Source organism: Labrus bergylta, chromosome 18, assembly GCF_963930695.1.
Source record: "Labrus bergylta chromosome 18, fLabBer1.1, whole genome shotgun sequence".
Taxonomy (NCBI): Eukaryota; Metazoa; Chordata; class Actinopteri; order Labriformes; family Labridae; genus Labrus; species Labrus bergylta.
The window spans coordinates 26,948,710-26,971,629 of NC_089212.1; the positions used below are offsets into that span (position 1 = coordinate 26,948,710).

Below are 22,920 nucleotides of genomic sequence, written 5' to 3' on the forward strand. Positions count from 1 at the left end.
AGACCCTAAACTGCAGACTAAAGACCCTAAACTGCAGACTAAAGACCCTAAACTGGAGACTGGAGACCCTAAACTGCAGACTAAAGACCCTAAACTGCAGACTGGAGACCCTGAACTGGAGACTAAAGACCCTAAACTGCAGACTAAAGACCCTAAACTGGAGACTGGAGACCCTAAACTGGAGACTGGAGACCCTAAACTGCAGACTAAAGACCCTAAACTGCAGACTGGAGACCTTAAACTGCAGACTAAAGACCCTAAACTGGAGACTGGAGACCCTAAACTGCAGACTAAAGACCCTAAACTGCAGACTGGAGACCCTAAACTGCAGACTAAAGACCCTGAACTGGAGACTAAAGACCCTAAACTGCAGACTAAAGACCCTAAACTGGAGACTGGAGACCCTAAACTGCAGACTAAAGACCCTAAACTGGAGACTGGAGACCCTAAACTGCAGACTGGAGACCCTAAACTGCAGACTGGAGACCCTGAACTGGAGACCCTAAACTGCAGACTAAAGACCCTAAACTGGAGACTGGAGACCCTAAACTGCAGACTAAAGACCCTGAACTGGAGACCCTAAACTGCAGACTAAAGACCCTAAACTGCAGACTGGAGACCCTAAACTGCAGACTAAAGACCCTGAACTGCAGACTAAAGACCCTAAACTGCAGACTGGAGACCCTGAACTGCAGACTGGAGACCCTAAACTGCAGACTAAAGACCCTGAACTGGAGACTAAAGACCCTGAACTGGAGACTAAAGACCCTGAACTGGAGACTAAAGACCCTGAACTGCAGACTAAAGACCCTAAACTGCAGACTGGAGACCCTGAACTGGAGACCCTAAACTGCAGACTAAAGACCCTGAACTGCAGACTAAAGACCCTGAACTGCAGACTAAAGACCCTGAACTGCAGACTAAAGACCCTAAACTGCAGACTGGAGACCCTAAACTGCAGACTAAAGACCCTGAACTGCAGACTAAAGACCCTAAACTGCAGACTGGAGACCCTGAACTGCAGACTGGAGACCCTAAACTGCAGACTAAAGACCCTGAACTGGAGACTAAAGACCCTGAACTGGAGACTAAAGACCCTGAACTGCAGACTAAAGACCCTAAACTGCAGACTGGAGACCCTGAACTGGAGACCCTAAACTGCAGACTAAAGACCCTGAACTGCAGACTAAAGACCCTGAACTGCAGACTAAAGACCCTGAACTGCAGACTGGAGACCCTGAACTGTAGACTGGAGACCCTGAACTGGAGACCCTAAACTGCAGACTAAAGACCCTAAACTGCAGACTAAAGACCCTAAACTGGAGACTGGAGACCCTAAACTGCAGACTAAAGACCCTAAACTGCAGACTGGAGACCCTAAACTGCAGACTAAAGACCCTGAACTGGAGACTAAAGACCCTAAACTGCAGACTAAAGACCCTAAACTGGAGACTGGAGACCCTAAACTGCAGACTAAAGACCCTAAACTGGAGACTGGAGACCCTAAACTGCAGACTGGAGACCCTAAACTGCAGACTAAAGACCCTGAACTGGAGACTAAAGACCCTGAACTGGAGACTAAAGACCCTGAACTGCAGACTAAAGACCCTAAACTGCAGACTGGAGACCCTGAACTGGAGACCCTAAACTGCAGACTAAAGACCCTGAACTGCAGACTAAAGACCCTGAACTGCAGACTAAAGACCCTGAACTGCAGACTAAAGACCCTAAACTGCAGACTGGAGACCCTAAACTGCAGACTAAAGACCCTGAACTGCAGACTAAAGACCCTAAACTGCAGACTGGAGACCCTGAACTGCAGACTGGAGACCCTAAACTGCAGACTAAAGACCCTGAACTGGAGACTAAAGACCCTGAACTGGAGACTAAAGACCCTGAACTGCAGACTAAAGACCCTAAACTGCAGACTGGAGACCCTGAACTGGAGACCCTAAACTGCAGACTAAAGACCCTGAACTGCAGACTAAAGACCCTGAACTGCAGACTAAAGACCCTGAACTGCAGACTGGAGACCCTGAACTGTAGACTGGAGACCCTGAACTGGAGACCCTAAACTGCAGACTAAAGACCCTAAACTGCAGACTGGAGACCCTAAACTGCAGACTGGAGACCCTGAACTGCAGACTAAAGACCCTGAACTGGAGACCCTAAACTGCAGACTAAAGACCCTAAACTGCAGACTAAAGACCCTGAACTGCAGACTAAAGACCCTGAACTGCAGACTGGAGACCCTAAACTGCAGACTAAAGACCCTAAACTGCAGACTAAAGACCCTGAACTGCAGACTAAAGACCCTGAACTGCAGACTAAAGACCCTGAACTGCAGACTAAAGACCCTGAACTGCAGACTGGAGACCCTGAACTGCAGACTAAAGACCCTGAACTGCAGACTAAAGACCCTAAACTGCAGACTGGAGACCCTAAACTGGAGACCCTAAACTGCAGACTGGAGACCCTAAACTGGAGACCCTAAACTGCAGACTGGAGACCCTAAACTGGAGACCCTAAACTGCAGACTGGAGACCCTAAACTGGAGACCCTAAACTGCAGACTGGAGACCCTGAACTGGAGACCCTGAACTGCAGACAGACCTTCATATTTACAGTCTCTCTGAGACAGACAGACGGAGGGAGGAGGAGGACAGTTGGAGGATCACAGCTCAAAAATGTCTTTGTGTTTTGTTCTGTTGTGATTGAGCAGTGTTTCATAAAAAACTGAAAACATTGAAATGTTATCTGACGAGCAGGTGAAAAGAATTCTGCTTTATTGACATCATTAAACATGTTCGACCAGTAAAAACATGGCGGTCATGTCTGCTGCTGCCATTCTGCCTCCTAGTGGACAAACTGAGCCAGTGCACGATTCAGGAAACTGAAGAGTCAGCACAAAAGTCAAATGTTTATCAAGACTTTATTACAGAGCGATTACATCATCTCTTTAATCTTTTCATGGTTTGTTACAAACATCAGACATCGTTTGTCAAAAAGAATCTCTCATTGTAAAAAACAAACATTCCTCCGTCTCTAAATGTAGAAAAGAGAAAGTTAGAGATGTTCTAGAAACATTCTGAGACACTTTCATTAATCAAGAAGCACCAAACATCCCAGTGTCCTAAACCAGTTTGTCTTTATGTTACTATGGTGACTAGAATAATCAGGGAGCCAGTGGCCTAGTGGTTAGTTTGCACACTCCATGTACGGAGGCTGTAGTCCTGGTGGGCGGCCCGGGTCAGAGTCCGTCCCGTGTCTTTAATACAGTCATAAAAATAAATCTTTAAAGATAAAAAAGTGTCGAACAGCGTACGAAAAACTGTGCGTTCTGCAGCCACAACAGGAAGACGATCATTCTCTACTTCCTGTTTGAAACTTTAATAACAACATCGTTATAAACGTTAACTTCTCCTTAAAAAACCTTTCAGTTCACTTTTTGGATTTCTCTCTGTGCGATATTTAAACATTTTCATAGTCCCTCACTTCCACCCCCCGCCACAATAAAAGCTCATCCTTACCTCACTTCCACCCCCCGCCACAATAAAAGCTCATCCTTACCTCATTTCCACCCCCCGTCACAATAAAAGCTCATCCTTACCTCACTTCCACCCCCCGCCACAATAAAAGCTCATCCTTACCTCACTTCCACCCCCCGCCACAATAAAAGCTCATCCTTACCTCATTTCCACCCCCCGTCACAATAAAAGCTCATCCTTACCTCACTTCCACCCCCCGCCACAATAAAAGCTCATCCTTACCGCACTTCCACCCCCCGTCACAATAAAAGCTCATCCTTACCGCACTTCCACCCCCCGTCACAATAAAAGCTCATGTTATTCTATTGTCATGCTCTCTGCCTCCAGACTTGAAACATGGTGAGGAAAGATCTGTTGAAGTGAGTTTCCCCCTAAATTAAGGTTTGACCTCTGACCTGTAGGCTTGACCTCTGACCTGTAGGCTTGACCTCTGACCTGTCCTTTAAGAAACGGCTCGTTGCTGACGGTGAGTGGAGGTAGTGATATTCTGATGTTCAGGATTGATCGTATTGGGTTTTCCTTCCACGCTGTCTCTACAGCGTGAAGCGGCTCTCCACCTCGTCTGCAATCATCTCAGCGATGGCGAGGGAGGAGGTGGCCGCTGGCGAGGGGGCGTTACGCACGTGGAGAACCCGACTGCCCACGTCCCCGACTCCGCCATCAAACACAAAGTCGTCCACCAGGTTCCCGTCTCGATCGAGCGCCTGAGCCCGAACACCTGCAGGACCCCTGCAGAGAGAACAGGAAGTGAAGCCCACCTGACAGAAACGAGTTCACCTGAGGAGGTCAGACAGCAGCGTACCTGAGCACGTCTCCCAGACTCAGGTCAGGGATGTACTTCTGCAGGATTTTCACCTGAGCTCCAATAAAAACTCCTCGATACATTTCTCCGATTCCGTACGTCAAGTTTCTCATCACCAACTTCTGGAGACCTCTGCAGACACAAACACACATCAACCACCAGGGGGCTCCACCTCCTCGAGGGAGGGGCTCCACCTCGAGGGAGGGGCTCCACCTACTCGAGTGAGAGAGGGGCTCCTCCTACTCGAGGGAGGGGCTCCTCCTGGAGGGGGGGTCTCCTCCTCCAGCTCTTACATGACTGTGATCTCTCAGTTCACACGTCTTCATCATCATCACAGAAACAGGAAGCTGTTAGTCATCACGACTCGTTACCTGAACGAGAGGGCGTCCGCAAAATCTCGGGCGTTGAAGTCGTACACTTTGTAACCTTCTCTTTTGAAGGCCAGGACGGCGTTCGGGCCGAGCCACACGCTCCCGTCCATCCGTGGGGTGAAGTGAACGCCGAGGAACGGGAAACGAGGGTCAGGAACCTGCGAGAGGATTTGATGAATAAAACACAGAAAAGAGCCAGCAGGGGGCAGCACCTGTTCAAATACTGCCTCTAGTGGTCACTTCAGGAACTGACTCCAGTGGTGACCAGCAGGGGGCGCTGTGTGACTTACTGGGTAGATGTTTCCTTTGACCAGGTGGTGTTTCTCGGGCTTCAGGACTAAATAATCTCCTCTGAAGGGGACGATCCTCGGCTCACCGCTGCATCCTGACATCTGAGAGAGGCGGTCTGAGTACAGGCCTCCGCAGGTCAGGACGTACTGACAGTGCACCTCTCTGCCCTGGTCACATGGGTCAGGGGTCACACGGGTCAGGGGTCACACAAACACAAACATTAAAACATCAGAACACAGTTTGAAGGCAGAGGTTACCATGACGACCGTGTTTCTGACCTTCGTGTCTCTGATGGCGAGCGGATATTTCATTCCTGTGAAAGCAGAAGAGAAACATGACGCTTTGATCATCAACGTGTCCACGTGTCCAGCTCGTGATTCTCACCCTCGGCGCTCCCAGACGGGCTCTCGTTGACCGCGGCGATGTTGTTGACCTCAGAGTCCATGAGCACCGTGCCGCCCGCCTCCTCAAAGTCTCTGCCGTATCTGAGCGCCACCATCCTCCAGTCCACGATGCCGGTGTACGGAGAATCCAACGCCATGATCCCCTGAAAGGACAACACGATGAAGTCTCTGCTCGCCATCTTTCCTCTGCACGCCGCTCGTCTCTGAGACTCTCACCCTGCAGTATGGCTCTCGCTCTCGGATCCCCTTAGCGTCCACGATACTCAGGTCTCGCACGTTGTTCTTCATGCCGCGCTCGTACAGCGCCTTCAGCCGTGGGATCTCCTCCTGCTCCAACGCCACGATCAGCTGAGAAAACAGAAATAAACAACGTCACATCGTGTAGAAAGCCCCTCCCTCCAACGCCACGATCAGCCTGAGACGAGGTTATCTTATCTGAGACGGCTGGGCGAAGAAACACGAGCTGAACGATTCATTTCATCATGTGACCAATCAGAGAGCAGCGTTTGTCTCCTCTCGTGTCTGGATGAAGTGATCATGTGACCTTTAACCTTTCACAGCTTCATTGGTCTAAAGATAAACGAGTAACAGATCGTTGTAAACAGGCTCCTCTGCTCTGTTATTTATTTCTTTATATGTCACTTTATTCTTACTGATGATCCAGTGCTCGGGGGATTGGACAGGTTTCCTATGTGTCCTATGTTTGTGCTGTTGTTGTTTATGTGTTTGTCATATATTTGTATTTCAGAGACCTTCCCACATCGCTTGTAGGGCAGTCCTTTCTTCTCACAGTACTCGTACGCTAACGTGGCTCCTCGCACACACAGACGAGCCTTCAGAGAGCCCGGCGTGTAGTAGATCCCGCTGTGGATGACGCCACTGTTGTGTCCGCTCTGATGAAAGGCTGAGAGAGAGAGAGAGAGAAAGAGAGGGAGAGAGAGAGACTTTTAAACATCTCTGGATTCACATGAGATCTACGATCTGCTCCATGTGAATCAGTTCATGAACCTCTGCTAACAGGAAACAGAAATACACACGTTTGTCTCACCGTGGATTCAACAAGCAGCTCTCTCCTATGTCTTGAGTTTAGACTGCAGTACCCATTTTAAACACTAGGTGTCAGAGTTACATACTGCTCCTTAAAGCCTGTGTCACATATGGGAGATGGCTGTTTTCTCTCCGTTTGAATCTAAAGTTTGGAACCTCGAGGTGTGTTTCAGATTAACTGTCCTCCCTCTCTGGCAAACAACAACAACAGTTAAAACTCCACCCACCGAGCTCCTTCTCCTTCTCCAGCAGGACGAAGCTGAGGGTTGGGTGTCTCAGGATGAGCTCTCTGACTGTGGCCAGCCCAACGATGCCGCCGCCCACCACCGCCACGTCACACGTGCTGAAAGACAGACGACAGGCGTAAACATGAAAAAGCAGGGTCAACGTCCTACTGTCCACCACTGTCCCAGCAGCCCACCCACCTTTGGAACTAATCGTTAGACACATGAGTCTGCAGCACAAATCATATAATACTCACACCTGTTACCACGGCAACAAACACAGACATCCTACACACCCAAGGAGGACTCTAACATGAGGACACTAACACAAGGACACTAACACAAGGACACTAACACGAGGACACTAACACGAGGACACTAACACGAGGACACTAACACGAGGACACTGACACGAGGACTCTAACACGAGGACTCTAACACGAGGACACTGACACGAGGACTCTAACACGAGGACTCTAACACGAGGACACTAACACAAGAACTCTAACACGAGGGCTCTAACACGAGAATTCTAACACGAGGACACTAACACAAGAACTCTAACACGAGGGCTCTAACACGAGGACTCTAACACGAGGGCTCTAACACGAGGACTCTAACACGAGAACTCTAACACGAGAACTCTAACACGAGAACTCTAACACGAGGACACTAACACAAGAACTCTAACACGAGGGCTCTAACACGAGGACTCTAACATAAGAACTCTAACACGAGGGCTCTAACACGAGGGCTCTAACACGAGGGCTCTAACACGAGAACTCTAACACGAGAACTCTAACACGAGGACACTAACACAAGAACTCTAACACGAGGGCTCTAACACGAGGACTCTAACACAAGAACTCTTAACACGAGAACTCTAACACGAGAACTCTAACACGAGGACACTAACACAAGAACTCTAACACGAGGGCTCTAACACGAGGACTCTAACACGAGAACTCTAACACGAGGGCTCTAACACGAGGACTCTAACACGAGGGCTCTAACACGAGGGCTCTAACACGAGAACTCTAACACGAGGGCTCTAACACGAGAACTCTAACACGAGGGCTCTAACACGAGGGCTCTAACACGAGAACTCTAACACGAGGGCTCTAACACGAGAACTCTAACACGAGGGCTCTAACACGAGGGCTCTAACACGAGAACTCTAACACGAGGGCTCTAACACGAGAACTCTAACACGAGGGCTCTAACACGAGGGCTCTAACACGAGAACTCTAACACGAGGGCTCTAACACAAGGATGCAGAGCTGGAGGAACACGATGTTCGGAGAACATTTGTAAAGTGCCACTCGTAAACACAGCAGGAGACACGAGTACAGTCAACATCTTGTTTTCATTTCTGCTAATTAAAAACAGGAGGAGGAGGAGGAGGAAGAGGAGGAGGAAGAAGAGAAGGAAGAGGAAGAGGAAGAGGAGGAGGAGGAGGAGGAGGAGGAGGAAGAGGAGGAGGAGGAGGAGGAAGAGACTAAAGTGTAAACAAACAAAGTGGAATATTGACCGTCCTGTGTTTGGACACATGTTACCACATCTGTATTTCACACTGTTTACTTTAGTCAAACTGCACACAGGTGATATTTATATGAGAGTGTGTGTGTGTGTGTGTGTGTGTGTGTGTGTGTGTGTTATGTCATCATAAAGACTTGTTGTCTCTGCTTCTGTGATAAATAATAATAAGTTATAAAGACAGCAGCACGTGATCACACACTCTGTGAGTGTTTGTGGAGCTCGTGCAGAGGTAGATCAGGTGATCATTATTATTACAACAAGAGTAATGAAGGAGCTGTGGAATAATATGACTGTTTAAAGCTGCTCCTTCCTCACCTGGACACTTCTTCTTACCTGTGCAGGTGTCTTCTTCGTGTGTCCTTTATTAGCAGTTTTTTCTGCGCAGCTCCGACAGCTCGAGCCGAGGCCGTGCTCAGAGTCCGGATCATCATGACGGACTTCAGAGTCTCCTTAGAGTCTCCGTCAGGGAGTCTCCTCTGGATCTGGATCTGGATCTGGTGTCGCTGCCCTCCCAGACTGCTTCTTCTTCTTCTGTAGGGTGTAATGGAGGTCGACATCCAAGTATGTATCAATACCGCCACCTACTGAGCAGAAGGAAAACTTAACAGTGATCAAATAAGAGCCTGAAGAGGAACAAAGTTCTGAACAGAGATCATTTATAAAATAAAGACTTTTAAAGACTGTTTATTCTCACACACCTGTTGTGTTACCTGAGGAATCAACAGAGTGATTAAAACAATCCTGTTCATTTTCTCACAGCAGATTTAATTATTAGCCGTGACGTCATAACCATCTCAGGTAGACTGACCACGAGCTACCTCAGTGTGAAACGATGGTTAACGTTCACCTGATATCAGCCTCGTTTGAAGAGAAACATGGTTTATTCACGATGTCGGGGGTAAAGAACTACACTACCCAGGATCAGTGTCACAGCGACGTCTGTGATTGGTGGAGCTCGCCGTTACCATGGCAATGTTTCCCGCCCCTCGGCTCCGTAGGCTAGCTGGTTAGTTAGCTAACAGTGAATGTAGTTTATTACACAACACAAACTACAACAGTTTAAACACGATAACAACGACTACAGTTACATCCGAGAAGAAGAGAGATTATTCGCAATGGATTGTGGGATTGGTAGTTCCTTGCATCTTTGCCTTTCTCTCCGTTTTCCAGTGCCGTTTTGGCGCCGATTTAAATGTTTTAAAGTCATGAGTATTGCGGTAGCTGGTTGTCATGGTTACAGGCTTCAATCTCTTGATATAAAGATTTTGTGAAATGTAAATGGAGGATTTGAATAGGAACCTGAGCTGCCGAAAAAAGGACTGAAAGCCGACTCGCGTCCACGCCCCCAGTGACGCATCACGCACTTGTACGTCCAGCCAATGGGACGGCACGTTTTGCTTTGCGTCACGGTGCTGAACGTAAACAGTCCGGTCTGTTGGTCGACAGGTGAAGGTTGTGTGTGATTCCTCCGTGTTTCAATCCTCGTTTCTCTTCATTTGTTTTCTCTAAAACTTTAATCTCAGAGGAATGAGGCTGCTGTGGAGGACGCTGCAGACTGCGCATGCTCAGAGGGAGCAGAGCCGCAGACACTTCTGGGGATGGCTCAATGCAGTCTTCAACAAGTGAGACCCCTTTAACCTCCTGATAATAACTACAGAGCAACACACGTGTAACCTGTAACCTGTAATATGTCAATACACAACGAGTTAAAGTAAACCAGTTCAACCAGTGATGGTAACATGAGGTCTGTGGATCTGGTCTCAGGGTGGACTACGAGAGGATCAAATCCATCGGTCCTGATCGAGCTGCAGCGGAGTGGCTCCTGAGATGTGGAGCCAAAGTCCGGTTTCAGGGTTTCGAGCGCTGGCATCAGGACTACAACGGGCTGCCAACGGGGCCCCTGGGCCGATACAAGATCCAGGCCATCGACGCCACCGAGTCCTGCATCATGTACCGAGGCTTTGACCACCTGGGTGTGTGTGTGTGTGTGTGTGTGTGTGTGTGTGTGTGTGTGTGTGTGTGTGTGTGTGTGTGTGTGTGTGTGTGTGTGTGTGTGTGTGTGTGTGTGTGTGTGTGTGTGTGTGTGTGTGTGTGTGTGTGTGTGTGTGTGTGTGTGTGTGTGTGTGTGTGTCACACGTTCATGCAACATTTACACTTTGTGAAAACGCTTCTATAATGTTAACGACCTCTGAAAGTCACACAGAGAGTGACACACACAGTGTGACACACAGTGACACACACACACAGTGACACAAACACACACAGAGAGTGACACACACAGTGTGACACACAGTGACACACACACACAGAGACACACACACACAGTGACACAAACACACACAGAGAGTGACACACACAGTGTGACACACAGTGACACACACACACACACACACACACACACACACACACACGGTGCTCTTACTGTTCGTGTGTTTCCTTTTTCAGACGGTTTGGAACATGTGGAGGAAATAAAGCTGATCAAATGCGTGTACATCGAGGACGCCTGCCTGGAGCGGCTGAGCGCCATCCAGAACCTGCAGGACAGTCTGAACACGATGGAGGTGGTGTCGTGTGGGAACGTGACGGATAAGGGCGTCATCGCTCTGCACAGACTCAGGTGAGTTTAAACAGGAGAGGGGACAAACAGCAGAGCTCTGTCATCTGTAACCGTGGTTACACCTGGTTGGTTCTCTCAGCTGATCTTATGACATCATGTGTTCTTCTCCTCTCTTTACTTCAGATTGTGATTCTGTTGATACAAAAACATTCTCATCATCTTTCTGTTTGAACAGGAATCTGGAGTCTCTATTCCTCAGCGACCTTCCTGGCATCAGTGACAGACAGACGACGCTGGACAGACTGCAGACGGCTCTGCCACGCCTCGACATCACTCTGGACCTGGACTGAACGACAAACATGGACGTTCTCTTTGAGGGTAAAGAAGGATGCTTTAGATTAAACGTGAAGAGGACTGATGACATGAGCGTCATGATGAACAGCAGGACGCTGTGAACGAGGTCGACTGAGCGAGGACGACTGAACGAGGGCGACTGAACGAGGGCGACTGAACGAGGGCGACTGAACGAGGGCGACTGAGCGAGGGCGACTGAACGAGGGCGACTGAACGAGGGCGACTGAACGAGGGCGACTGAACGAGGGCGACTGAGTGAGGGCGACTGAACGAGGGCAACTGAGCGAGGGCGACTGAGCGAGGGCGACTGAACGAGGGCGACTTACTGAGGGCGACTGAACGAGGGCGACTGAACGAGGGCGACTTGGCGAGGGCGACTGAGTGAGGGCGACTGAGCGAGGGCGACTGAACGAGGGCGACTGAGCGAGGGCGACTTAACGAGGGCGACTGAGCGAGGGCGACTTACTGAGGGCGACTGAGCGAGGGCGACTGAGCGAGGGCGACTTGACGAGGGCGACTGAGCGAGGGCGACTTGACGAGGGCGACTGAGTGAGGGCGACTGAATGAGGACGCTTCAGGTGAAAGGGGAAATGATGAAGACACTACGTGTTCCTGACGGAGTGAACTGACATTTATTTATTTGAACATGAAAGTGTTACATTTTATTGCTCATTAAAGAAACACAAAAACAATCTGAACGTTCTTTTGGCGTGAGGAGAGATGTGAGCGTCCTGAGAGATTGCAACACGTCATGACTCTGCGATAAATAAATATTCTCACGTTGTAGGCGGGGAACTTCACATTTTGAAATGTGTCACTCCTGCAGAGTCGGTTGATTTAAAAAAGTTCTGATTTGGCAAACCAGGCAAGGCAGCAGGTCACGACCTTCAGTCTTTTCAAGCAGAGCAGCACGCCGCTCTTTGTCTGTGAAGTCTTTATCCAATCAGCTGCAGCCAGAGACAGCATGCAGAAACCAACACGGGTCCAAAGCATGCGCCCTGAGGTGTCCCCGATGAGTTTAGATGTTGGGGAGGTGGTAGTTGAACCTGCGCAGGTTGTTGTAGTACCTCTTATTGTCCACAGGGGGGAAGACGCTGCTGCCTGTGAGCTGAGGGAGATACTGGAGGAGGAGACACAAGAAACACTTTAAGAACATTTAATCACACGCCACGATAAGACACGTCATGGTGACCACGGTAAGTCGGAGGTCGTCTTACCCCTGCTGGGACGTGTTTACGAGGTAGCCGTGTCCTCTTGGAGCGCTCGTGCTCTCGGGTGGTGCTCTCGCTCTTCTCTCGCAGCGAGTCGAAGAACGGCTGCTGCAAGAGCTGCTCACAGGTCAGACGCTCAGACGGGTCCATCCTCAGAGAACCCTGAAGGGGAACAAGTTCACACGAGTACAGTGCAGTTCACATTTTCACCACCAGGTGGCAGAGTTACAGATCGCTCCTTTAAACGAGTCTTTATGGTTTGAGATATGAAGTTTTTATAAACACAGAAAAGTGTTCAGACTCTGATGACAAAAACATTTTAAAGACATTTTAAAGGGACAAACAGAACAAACCTTCAGCACACTCAGGGCCTGACGGGACAGGTTAGGATATTTCTGCTCCAAAGGTTCCTGCAGGGAGAAAACACGAACGTCAAGGTGTCATAATCCCAGCGACCACCAGGTGGTGTCAGCAGACTGAGCAGTGTGTGCTGCGTCTCACCTTCTCTTGTGGCTCCGGGATGGAAACCCCGCAGAAGAACTGGTTGTTGCTGAAGACCTGCTGGTGTCGAGGGATCAGGTCTCCTGCAGAGAACAGACACACAGTGTTGAAAACAGTTTCTGCTCTGAGCTTTTATTCTGAAACATTCACAGACTGTTTCCTCCCCTGAGCGTCCTGGTCCTACCCAGACTCTTTCGGATCAGGTACAGCTGGTCCATGTCCGACTTCCCGGGCCACACAGGGACCCCCGACAGCAGCTCGCCGAACACACAGCCGACCGCCCACACGTCTACTGGGGCGCCGTACTGAGTGTCACCCACCAGCAGCTCGGGCGCTCGGTACCAACGAGTTGCCACGTAGTCCGTGTAGTAGTCACATGGACCGGCTGGAAGAGGAAGAGGAGGAGGAGGAAGAAGAAGAAGAGGAGGAGGAAGACATAAAACATAAAGACCAGCAGGGGGCGCTGTCAGCTATCAGGAGGAGGAGTCTTACTGAGGATCCTGGCGAAGCCGAAGTCACAGAGTTTGATGACTTGATGTTTGGTGATCAGAATGTTTTCAGGCTTCACGTCTCGGTGGATACACTGAAAACACACAAAGGGTTAAAATGGAGGAGCAGGAAGGAGGAGCAGGAAGGAAAGAGGAGTGACTCACGTTCTGTTTGTGACAGAAGTTAACCGCCTGAAGAGTCTGCCATGTGATCGTCTTGACCAGCTGCTCGGGGATGCTGTGACACGAGGAAGAAACATCAGACTTTAATAACATTGTCCACCAGGGGGCGACCTGCAGCTCTGTGTAATGTTGTAGTGTCCACCAGGGGGCGACCTGCAGCTCTGTGTAATGTTGTAGTGTCCACCAGGGGGCGACCTGCAGCTCTGTGTAATGTTGTAGTGTCCACCAGGGGGCGACCTGCAGCTCTGTGTAATGTTGTAGTGTCCACCAGGGGGCGACCTGCAGCTCTGTCAGGGATTTTACAGAGTTTATCAAAGGACGTAAACGTGTAGTTACTGGATGGATGAGTGTTGTCATAGTAACAGTATTAAGGTGTGTGCAGGTGTAGGTGTGACTTCTTCAGAGGACATTATAAAGTCACCCGGCTCTCACTCAGCTTTGTTGCTCCACAGACCGCCATCTATCAGCGTTACCGAGGAAATGGCTAAATCAAGCCCTGTGACTGGTGATTAATAGCAAGCCCCGCCCCCTTCTCTCCCCTTTGTTCTCTCTCCTTTTGAATGTCGGGGGGGGGGGGCAGACAGTATAAAAACACAAAATGTGGCCGCCTGCAAAGCATTCTGGGAGAGCATCACTGTAAACATTCCACAGCGAGCGGGTCGGCCTCCTGGGAGACAAGCGCTGTGCCTGGGACAAAGCTGACTGAGAGGTTTACGTGTGGAAGAGAGAAAGTACAGGAGGCGGTCTCAGAGGAACCAGGTCTCACAGGGACCTGGTCTTCATGTCTGGACCGTAGCTCACAGCCGCCGCACAGCAAAACCACTTTATTACCATTACTGCCCCTCACTGTTTCCAGAGAACTGTCTGTCTTCTCTTTCTTACCCGCCCTCCCCATTAGCCCGCTCTCTTCTGATTGGCCAGCTCTCTGGAAGCCTTCCTGTGAGGCAGAACGCTGCAGGGCTGCCAGAGGGGGCTGCTCTCCAGGTCTAGGAGAAGAGACCCTCTGCAGACTCATCCTGGGATTACTCCAACATACGATACCTACGTTCAGTACACACCCACCCTCTGGGATGGTGGTCCAGCTCGTTGAGGACGGTGTGGTCGCAGTACTCGAACACGAGGTGGAGCTTCCGTTTACGGCGAAACACCTCGATCAGATTCACCAGGTTGGAGTGTTTCAGAGACTGCAGAGAGAGAGAGAGAGAGAGAGAGAGAGAGAGAGAGAGAGAGAGAGAATGAATAAAACATAACGACAGTAAATGTTTTTTTCTCGGTCAGAGAGACGACCTGTCTGTGTTTTTTTCTCTCTTCAAACACTGAACAGCTGCTCATAAACATGCTGTTGCTCCCGACAACCAGCCTCTTCATGAGCCGCAGCCAATAAAACACGCCAACCACCACGCCAAGGATTTAACCCTGACACGACCGAGAACACCTCAAAATTTAAACCATATAATATATATATATATATATAATATATCTGAATATAATTATTTTCATATTTTATTTCGAAACTTTAAAACATTTCACTAACTTTATTTTGAAAACAACAACAACTTCAGGACGTCCTACGATACAGGAAGTAGAACAAATAAAAACTCTCAGCACCAACTGTTGAGAGGTCACTATGTGTAATCACTTTTCTAATTGTTAATTGATGAACCATATATGGGCGTGTGATTATCACTTGACCTTTAAAAATGAGAACAAAGTAAAATAAACTACTTCTTCAAACTCGCTCCTGTTTGAGTAAGTTTTAAACAAACTACAGGTTCTACTTCCTGTTTGAGTCAGTGTTGAACAAACTCCAGGTTCTACTTCCTGTTTGAGTCAGTGTTGAACAAACTCCAGGTTCTACTTCCTGTTTGAGTAAGTTTTAAACAAACTCCAGGTTCTACTTCCTGTTTGAGTCAGTGTTGAACAAACTACAGGTTCTACTTCCTGTTTGAGTAAGTTTTAAACAAACTACAGGTTCTACTTCCTGTTTGAGTCAGTGTTGAACAAACTCCAGGTTCTACTTCCTGTTTGAGTAAGTTTTAAACAAACTCCAGGTTCTACTTCCTGTTTGAGTAAGTTTTAAACAAACTACAGGTTCTACTTCCTGTTTGAGTCAGTGTTGAACAAACTCCAGGTTCTACTTCCTGTTTAAGTCAGTGTTGAACAAACTACAGGTTCTACTTCCTGTTTGAGTCAGTGTTGAACAAACTACAGGTTCTACTTCCTGTTTGAGTAAGTTTTAAACAAACTACAGGTTCTACTTCCTGTTTGAGTCAGTGTTGAACAAACTACAGGTTCTACTTCCTGTTTGAGTCAGTGTTGAACAAACTACAGGTTCTACTTCCTGTTTGAGTCAGTGTTGAACAAACTACAGGTTCTACTTCCTGTTTGAGTCAGTGTTGAACAAACTACAGGTTCTACTTCCTGTTTGAGTAAGTTTTAAACAAACTACAGGTTCTACTTCCTGTTTGAGTCAGTGTTGAACAAACTCCAGGTTCTACTTCCTGTTTGAGTCAGTGTTGAACAAACTACAGGTTCTACTTCCTGTTTGAGTAAGTTTTAAACAAACTACAGGTTCTACTTCCTGTTTGAGTCAGTGTTGAACAAACTACAGGTTCTACTTCCTGTTTGAGTCAGTGTTGAACAAACTACAGGTTCTACTTCCTGTTTGAGTCAGTGTTGAACAAACTCCAGGTTCTACTTCCTGTTTAAGTCAGTGTTGAACAAACTACAGGTTCTACTTCCTGTTTGAGTCAGTGTTGAACAAACTACAGGTTCTACTTCCTGTTTGAGTAAGTTTTAAACAAACTACAGGTTCTACTTCCTGTTTGAGTCAGTGTTGAACAAACTACAGGTTCTACTTCCTGTTTGAGTCAGTGTTGAACAAACTCCAGGTTCTACTTCCTGTTTGAGTAAGTTTTAAACAAACTCCAGGTTCTACTTCCTGTTTGAGTAAGTTTTAAACAAACTACAGGTTCTACTTCCTGTTTGAGTCAGTGTTGAACAAACTCCAGGTTCTACTTCCTGTTTAAGTCAGTGTTGAACAAACTACAGGTTCTACTTCCTGTTTGAGTCAGTGTTGAACAAACTACAGGTTCTACTTCCTGTTTGAGTAAGTTTTAAACAAACTACAGGTTCTACTTCCTGTTTGAGTCAGTGTTGAACAAACTACAGGTTCTACTTCCTGTTTGAGTCAGTGTTGAACAAACTACAGGTTCTACTTCCTGTTTGAGTCAGTGTTGAACAAACTACAGGTTCTACTTCCTGTTTGAGTCAGTGTTGAACAAACTACAGGTTCTACTTCCTGTTTGAGTAAGTTTTAAACAAACTACAGGTTCTACTTCCTGTTTGAGTCAGTGTTGAACAAACTCCAGGTTCTACTTCCTGTTTGAGTCAGTGTTGAACAAACTACAGGTTCTACTTCCTGTTTGAGTAAGTTTTAAACAAACTACAGGTTCTACTTCCTGTTTGAGTCAGTGTTGAACAAACTACAGGTTCTACTTCCTGTTTGAGTCAGTGTTGAACAAACTACAGGTTCTACTTCCTGTTTGAGTCAGGTCCAGAGTGATGTCGAGGCGTGGCAGAGCCGTCTGCAGTCTGTCCAGCGTTGTCTGTCTGTCACTGATGCCAGAAAGGTCGCTGAGGAATAGAGACTCCAGATTCAAACTACAGGTTCTACTTCCTGTTTGAGTCAGAGTTGAACAAACTTCAGGTTCTACTTCCTGTTTGAGTCAGAGTTGAACAAACTTCAGGTTCTACTTCCTGTTTGAGTCAGAGTTGAACAAACTTCAGGTTCTACTTCCTGTTTGAGTCAGTGTTGAACAAACTCCAGGTTCTACTTCCTGTTTGAGTAAGTTTTAAACAAACTCCAGGTTCTACTTCCTGTTTGAGTAAGTTTTAAACAAACTACAGGTTCTACTTCCTGTTTGAGTCAGTGTTGAACAAACTACAGGTTCTACTTCCTGTTTGAGTCAGTGTTGAACAAACTCCAGGTTCTACTTCCTGTTTGAGTCAGTGTTGAACAAACTCCAGGTTCTACTTCCTGTTTGAGTCAGTGTTGAACAAACTCCAGGTTCTACTTCCTGTTTGAGTCAGTGTTGAACAAACTCCAGGTTCTACTTCCTGTTTGAGGAGCAGGTCATTCTGCTGCGTCAGACTCACCTTCAGCATCCTGATCTCCCTCGTGGCGATCTTCCTGATGATTGGGTCGTCCTCTGACTCCACAAACTTCTTGATGGCGACGATCTGTCCCGTGTCTTTGTTCCTGCACTTGAAGACGACACCGTACGAGCCCTCGCCGATCTTTCCAATCTTCTCGTACTTCTCCATTTAGAGAGAAGGAGACAGAGGAGGAGACAGAGGAGGAGACTTTAGAGAGGAGGAGACAGAGGAGGAGACAGAGGAGGAGACAGAGGAGGAGACAGAGGAGGAGACTTTAGAGAGGAGGAGACAGAGAAGGAGACTTTAGAGAGAAGGAGACAGAGGAGGAGACAGAGGAGGAGACTTTAGAGAGGAGGAGACAGAGGAGGAGACAGAGGAGGAGACAGAGGAGGAGACAGAGGAGGAGACTTTAGAGAGGAGGAGACAGAGGAGGAGACAGGAGGAGACGTCAGAGAGGAGGAGACAGAGGAGGAGACAGAGGAGGAGACTTTAGAGAGGAGGAGACAGAGGAGGAGACAGAGGAGGAGACGTCAGAGAGGAGGAGACAGAGGAGGAGACGTCAGAGAGGAGGAGACAGAGGAGGAGACTTTAGAGAGGAGGAGACAGAGGAGGAGACAGAGGAGGAGACTTTAGAGAGGAGGAGACAGAGGAGGAGACAGAGGAGGAGACAGAGGAGGAGACTTTAGAGAGGAGGAGACAGAGGAGGAGACAGAGAAGGAGACTTTAGAGAGGAGGAGACAGAAGAGGAGACAGAAGAGGAGACAGAAGAGGAGACGTTAGAGAGGAGGAGACGTTAGAGAGGAGGAGACAGAGGAGGAGACAGAGGAGGAGACAGAGAAGGAGACTTTAGAGAGGAGGAGACAGAAGAGGAGACAGAGGAGGAGACAGAGAAGGAGACTTTAGAGAGGAGGAGACAGAAGAGGAGACAGAAGAGGAGACGTTAGAGAGGAGGAGACAGAGGAGGAGACAGAGGAGGAGACAGAGGAGGAGACTTTAGAGAGGAGGAGACAGAGGAGGAGACTTTAGAGAGGAGGAGACAGAGGAGGAGACAGAGGAGGAGACAGAGGAGGAGACTTTAGAGAGGAGGAGACAGAGGAGGAGACTTTAGAGAGGAGGAGACAGAGGAGGAGACAGAGGAGGAGACTTTAGAGAGGAGGAGACAGAGGAGGAGACAGAGAAGGAGACTTTAGAGAGGAGGAGACAGAAGAGGAGACAGAAGAGGAGACGTTAGAGAGGAGGAGACAGAGGAGGAGACAGAGGAGGAGACAGAGGAGGAGACTTTAGAGAAGAGGAAACTGATCCTGGATCGTGGTCCTGATCATCCTGGTGTCTAAGTAATCCTTCATGGTCGGCCTCATTATACCGTCCAGTCGCTCTAACATCATGAAGTGTTTTGAGACGTTTTACATCAAAGCCTTCCTCAGACTTTAAATCCAAACAGATCCACAGAGGACCCCATAGACCCAAACAGATCTACAGAGGACCCCATAGACCCAAACAGATCCACAGAGGACCCCATAGACCCAAACAGATCTACAGAGGACCCCATAGACCCAAACAGATCCACAGAGGACCCCATAGACCCAAACAGATCCACAGAGGACCCCATAGACCCAAACAGATCCACAGAGGACCCCATAGACCCAAACAGATCCACAGAGGACCCCATAGACCCAAACAGATCCACAGAGGACCCCATAGACCCAAACAGATCCACAGAGGACCCCATAGACCCAAACAGATCCACAGAGGACCCCATAGACCCAAACAGATCTACAGAGGACCCCATAGACCCAAACAGATCCACAGAGGACCCCATAGACCCAAACAGATCCACAGAGGACCCCATAGACCCAAACAGATCCACAGAGGACCCCATAGATCTCCACACTGCTCTGATCAACCTGGAGCTAAAGCTACTCTTCATCTATTACAGCTCAGCTCAGCTCAGCACGCGCACACACACACACACACACACACACACACACACACACACACACACACACACACACACACACACACACACACACACACACACACACACACACACACACACACACACACACACACACACACACACACACACACACACACACACACACACACACACACACACACACACACACACACACACACTCTATTCAATAAGTAATGACGTCAGTGTTTTTAAATCTGAAATACAGAAACGGAGAAGAGTGTCCTCGTGACACCTCATGAACGTAAAGTTAAATATTTAAAATCTTATTTCAGTAAAAAGTAAAAAAAGTCTTTAAAAAGTCTTCCTGTTCTCTACAGACAAATAAAACTTACTGAGGGGGTCAAAGAGGATCAGTCCGGACTCCAAGAGGTCCGCTCAGGATCAGTCCGGACTCCAAGAGGTCCGCTCAGGATCAGTCCGGACTCCAAGAGGTCCGCTCAGTATCAGTCCGGACTCCAAGAGGTCCGCTCAGGATCAGTCCGGACTCCAAGAGGTCCGCTCAGGATCAGTCCGGAGTCTTTGCTCATCTGTGTCTGCTCACAACACGATCTCCTTTATTTTACTGCATCAAGCATACACGACACACCCTATATCCGGGACGACCTTTCAAAATAAAACACAGCATGAGAACGGATCACACGATCCGATCGGTGTGATTAATTTATTACACTGAACGAGGACTGAGCTTCTTCTTAACACTGTAAAGGTCAAAGGTTACTGTTGATGCACGAAGCAGCTATGTTGGATCTCTGTGTCGATGATTCATTTAATATCAACCGACAGGTTTTAATCATTTTTTATCTTTCAGGATTTCATCTGAACATAACTCACCTTGTTACTGATTTTATACAAAGGGCCATACGAAATTGAAATAAAGATACATTTAAGTTATTCATATTTTGATGAGTATCTTCAGCAAGAGAAAAGCCTTCATAACCTTTAAAGCTAATCAGCCAATCAGAGGTCAGCAGGGCGGGATTACACAGGTATCTATGGAGAAACATGTCAACAGAAAGTAAAACTACTAAATATGAAAATGATTCTGTTTAATTAGCTGACGTCCAGACTTGTGTTGTACTGTTTTATTGTGAAAGAGACTTCCTGTTCACACACTCTCATTCTGAGTAACTTCACACAATTCTCTCTTTAACGTCCCTGGTTTCTATAGCAACCGCTGACTCCACCTTCACCTCCAGAGATGAGGAGAGGGAGGAGGAGGAAGGGAGGAGAGGAGAAGGAGGAAGAGGAAGAGGAGAGGAGGAGGAAGAGAAGGAGGAGAGGAGAGGAGGAGGAAGAGAGGAGGGGAGGAGGAAGAAGAGAGGAAGGAGGAGGAAGGAGGAGGAAGAAGAGGAAGAGAGGAGGAGAGGAGGAGGAGAGGAGAGGAGAAGGAGGAAGAGGAGGAAGGAGAGGAGAAAGAGGAGGAAGGAGAGGAGGAGGAAGAGGAGAGGAGAGGAGAAGGAGGAAGGAGGAGAAAGGAGGAGGAAGGAGGAGAGGAGAGGAGAGGAGGAGGAGGAAGAGAGGAAGGAGGAGGAAGAAGAGGAAGAGAGGAGGAGGAAGGAGAGGAGGAGGGGAGGAGAGGAGAAGGAGGAAGAGGAAGAGGAGGAAGAGGAGAGGAGGAGGAAGAGGAGAAGGAAGAGAAAGGAGGAGGAAGGAGGAGAGGAGAGGAGGAGGAGGAAGAGAGGAAGGAGGAGGAAGGAGGAGAGGAGAGGAGAGGAGGAGGAGGAAGGAGGAGGAAGAAGAGGAAGAGAGGAGGAGGAAGGAGAGGAGGAGGAGGAGGAAGAGAGGAAGGAGGAGGAAGAAGAGGAAGGAGAGGAGGAAGAGGAAGAGGAGAGGAGAAGGAGGAAGGAGGAGAAAGGAGGAGGAAGGAGGAGAGGAGAGGAGAGGAGGAGGAGGAAGAGGAGAGGAGGAGGAGGAAGAGAGGAAGGAGGAGGAAGAAGAGGAAGAGAGGAGGAGGAAGGAGAGGAGGAGGAGGAAGAGGAGGAAGGAGAGGAGGAGGAGAGGAGAAAGAGGAGGAAGGAGAGGAGGAGAGGAGAGGAGAAGGAGGAAGAGGAGGAAGGAGAGGAGGAGGAGGAGGAGGAGAGGAGAGGAGAAGGAGGAAGGAGGAGAAAGGAGGAGGAAGGAGGAGAGGAGAGGAGGAGGAGGAAGAGAGGAAGGAGGAGGAAGAAGAGGAAGAGAGGAGGAGGAAGGAGAGGAGGAGGGGAGGAGAGGAGGAGGAAGAGGAAGAGGAGGAAGAAGAGGAAGAGAGGAGGAGGAAGGAGAGGAGGAGGAGGAGGAAGAGAGGAAGGAGGAGGAAGAAGAGGAAGGAGAGGAGGAGGAGGAAGAGGAAGAGGAGAGGAGAAGGAGGAAGGAGGAGAAAGGAGGAGGAAGGAGGAGAGGAGAGGAGAGGAGGAGGAGGAAGAGGAGAGGAGGAGGAGGAAGAGAGGAAGGAGGAGGAAGAAGAGGAAGAGAGGAGGAGGAAGGAGAGGAGGAGGAGGAAGAGGAGGAAGGAGAGGAGGAGGAGAGGAGAGGAGAAGGAGGAAGAGGAGGAAGGAGAGGAGGAGGAGAGGAGAAAGAGGAGGAAGGAGAGGAGGAGAGGAGAGGAGAAGGAGGAAGAGGAGGAAGGAGAGGAGGAGGAGGAAGAGGAAGAGGAGAGGAGAAGGAGGAAGGAGGAGGAAGGAGGAGAGGAGGAAGAGGAGAGGAGGAGGAGGAAGAGAGGAAGGAGGAGGAAGGAGGAGAAAGGAGGAGGAAGGAGGAGAGGAGGAGGAGGAAGAGAGGAAGGAGGAGGAAGAAGAGGAAGAGAGGAGGAGGAAGGAGAGGAGGAGGGGAGGAGAGGAGGAGGAAGAGGAAGAGGAGGAAGAAGAGGAAGAGAGGAGGAGGAAGGAGAGGAGGAGGAGGAGGAAGAGAGGAAGGAGGAGGAAGAAGAGGAAGGAGAGGAGGAGGAGGAAGAGGAAGAGGAGAGGAGAAGGAGGAAGGAGGAGAAAGGAGGAGGAAGGAGGAGAGGAGAGGAGAGGAGGAGGAGGAAGAGGAGAGGAGGAGGAGGAAGAGAGGAAGGAGGAGGAAGAAGAGGAAGAGAGGAGGAGGAAGGAGAGGAGGAGGAGGAAGAGGAGGAAGGAGAGGAGGAGGAGAGGAGAGGAGAAGGAGGAAGAGGAGGAAGGAGAGGAGGAGGAGAGGAGAAAGAGGAGGAAGGAGAGGAGGAGAGGAGAAGGAGGAAGAGGAGGAAGGAGAGGAGGAGGAGGAAGAGGAAGAGGAGAGGAGAGGAGAAGGAGGAAGGAGGAGGAAGGAGGAG

General features: G+C 48.8%; 3 protein-coding genes across 5 annotated transcripts; 1 reads left to right on the top strand and 2 right to left on the bottom strand.

The window, feature by feature from the left end:
• Positions 1 to 2,914: 2,914 nt before the first annotated feature.
• l2hgdh (L-2-hydroxyglutarate dehydrogenase) lies at positions 2,915 to 8,989 on the bottom strand. The gene is made up of 11 exons (XM_020657317.3): positions 8,924 to 8,989; positions 8,559 to 8,806; positions 6,690 to 6,805; positions 6,168 to 6,319; positions 5,632 to 5,763; positions 5,396 to 5,558; positions 5,290 to 5,324; positions 5,011 to 5,178; positions 4,721 to 4,878; positions 4,350 to 4,481; positions 2,915 to 4,276 (listed from the first exon to the last, which is right to left on the bottom strand). Exons 1-11 carry the CDS (start codon positions 8,972 to 8,974, stop codon positions 4,081 to 4,083), a joined length of 1,551 nt encoding a protein of 516 aa, XP_020512973.2. The 5' UTR covers positions 8,975 to 8,989; the 3' UTR covers positions 2,915 to 4,080.
• Positions 8,990 to 9,625: 636 nt separating this feature from the next.
• dmac2l (distal membrane arm assembly component 2 like) lies at positions 9,626 to 11,828 on the top strand. The gene is made up of 4 exons (XM_020657319.3): positions 9,626 to 9,847; positions 9,990 to 10,198; positions 10,671 to 10,842; positions 11,018 to 11,828. Exons 1-4 carry the CDS (start codon positions 9,753 to 9,755, stop codon positions 11,130 to 11,132), a joined length of 591 nt encoding a protein of 196 aa, XP_020512975.1. The 5' UTR covers positions 9,626 to 9,752; the 3' UTR covers positions 11,133 to 11,828.
• Positions 11,750 to 20,851, bottom strand: cdkl1 (cyclin dependent kinase like 1 (CDC2 related kinase)). Of its 3 annotated transcripts, none has more exons than XM_065966303.1 (10): positions 19,988 to 20,851; positions 17,678 to 17,836; positions 14,582 to 14,703; positions 13,502 to 13,574; positions 13,341 to 13,431; positions 13,033 to 13,233; positions 12,849 to 12,931; positions 12,701 to 12,757; positions 12,354 to 12,509; positions 11,750 to 12,256 (listed from the first exon to the last, which is right to left on the bottom strand). In XM_065966303.1, the coding sequence occupies exons 2-10, from the start codon at positions 17,684 to 17,686 to the stop codon at positions 12,155 to 12,157; spliced, it is 894 nt and encodes a 297-aa protein (XP_065822375.1). In that variant the 5' UTR covers positions 17,687 to 17,836; positions 19,988 to 20,851; the 3' UTR covers positions 11,750 to 12,154. The 3 variants fall into 3 exon arrangements, with proteins under 3 accessions (XP_065822375.1, XP_065822374.1, XP_029137856.2); XM_065966302.1 differs by having other exon boundaries at positions 17,678 to 17,839; XM_029282023.2 differs by lacking the exon at positions 19,988 to 20,851 and having other exon boundaries at positions 17,678 to 17,884.
• Positions 20,852 to 22,920: the final 2,069 nt, after the last annotated feature.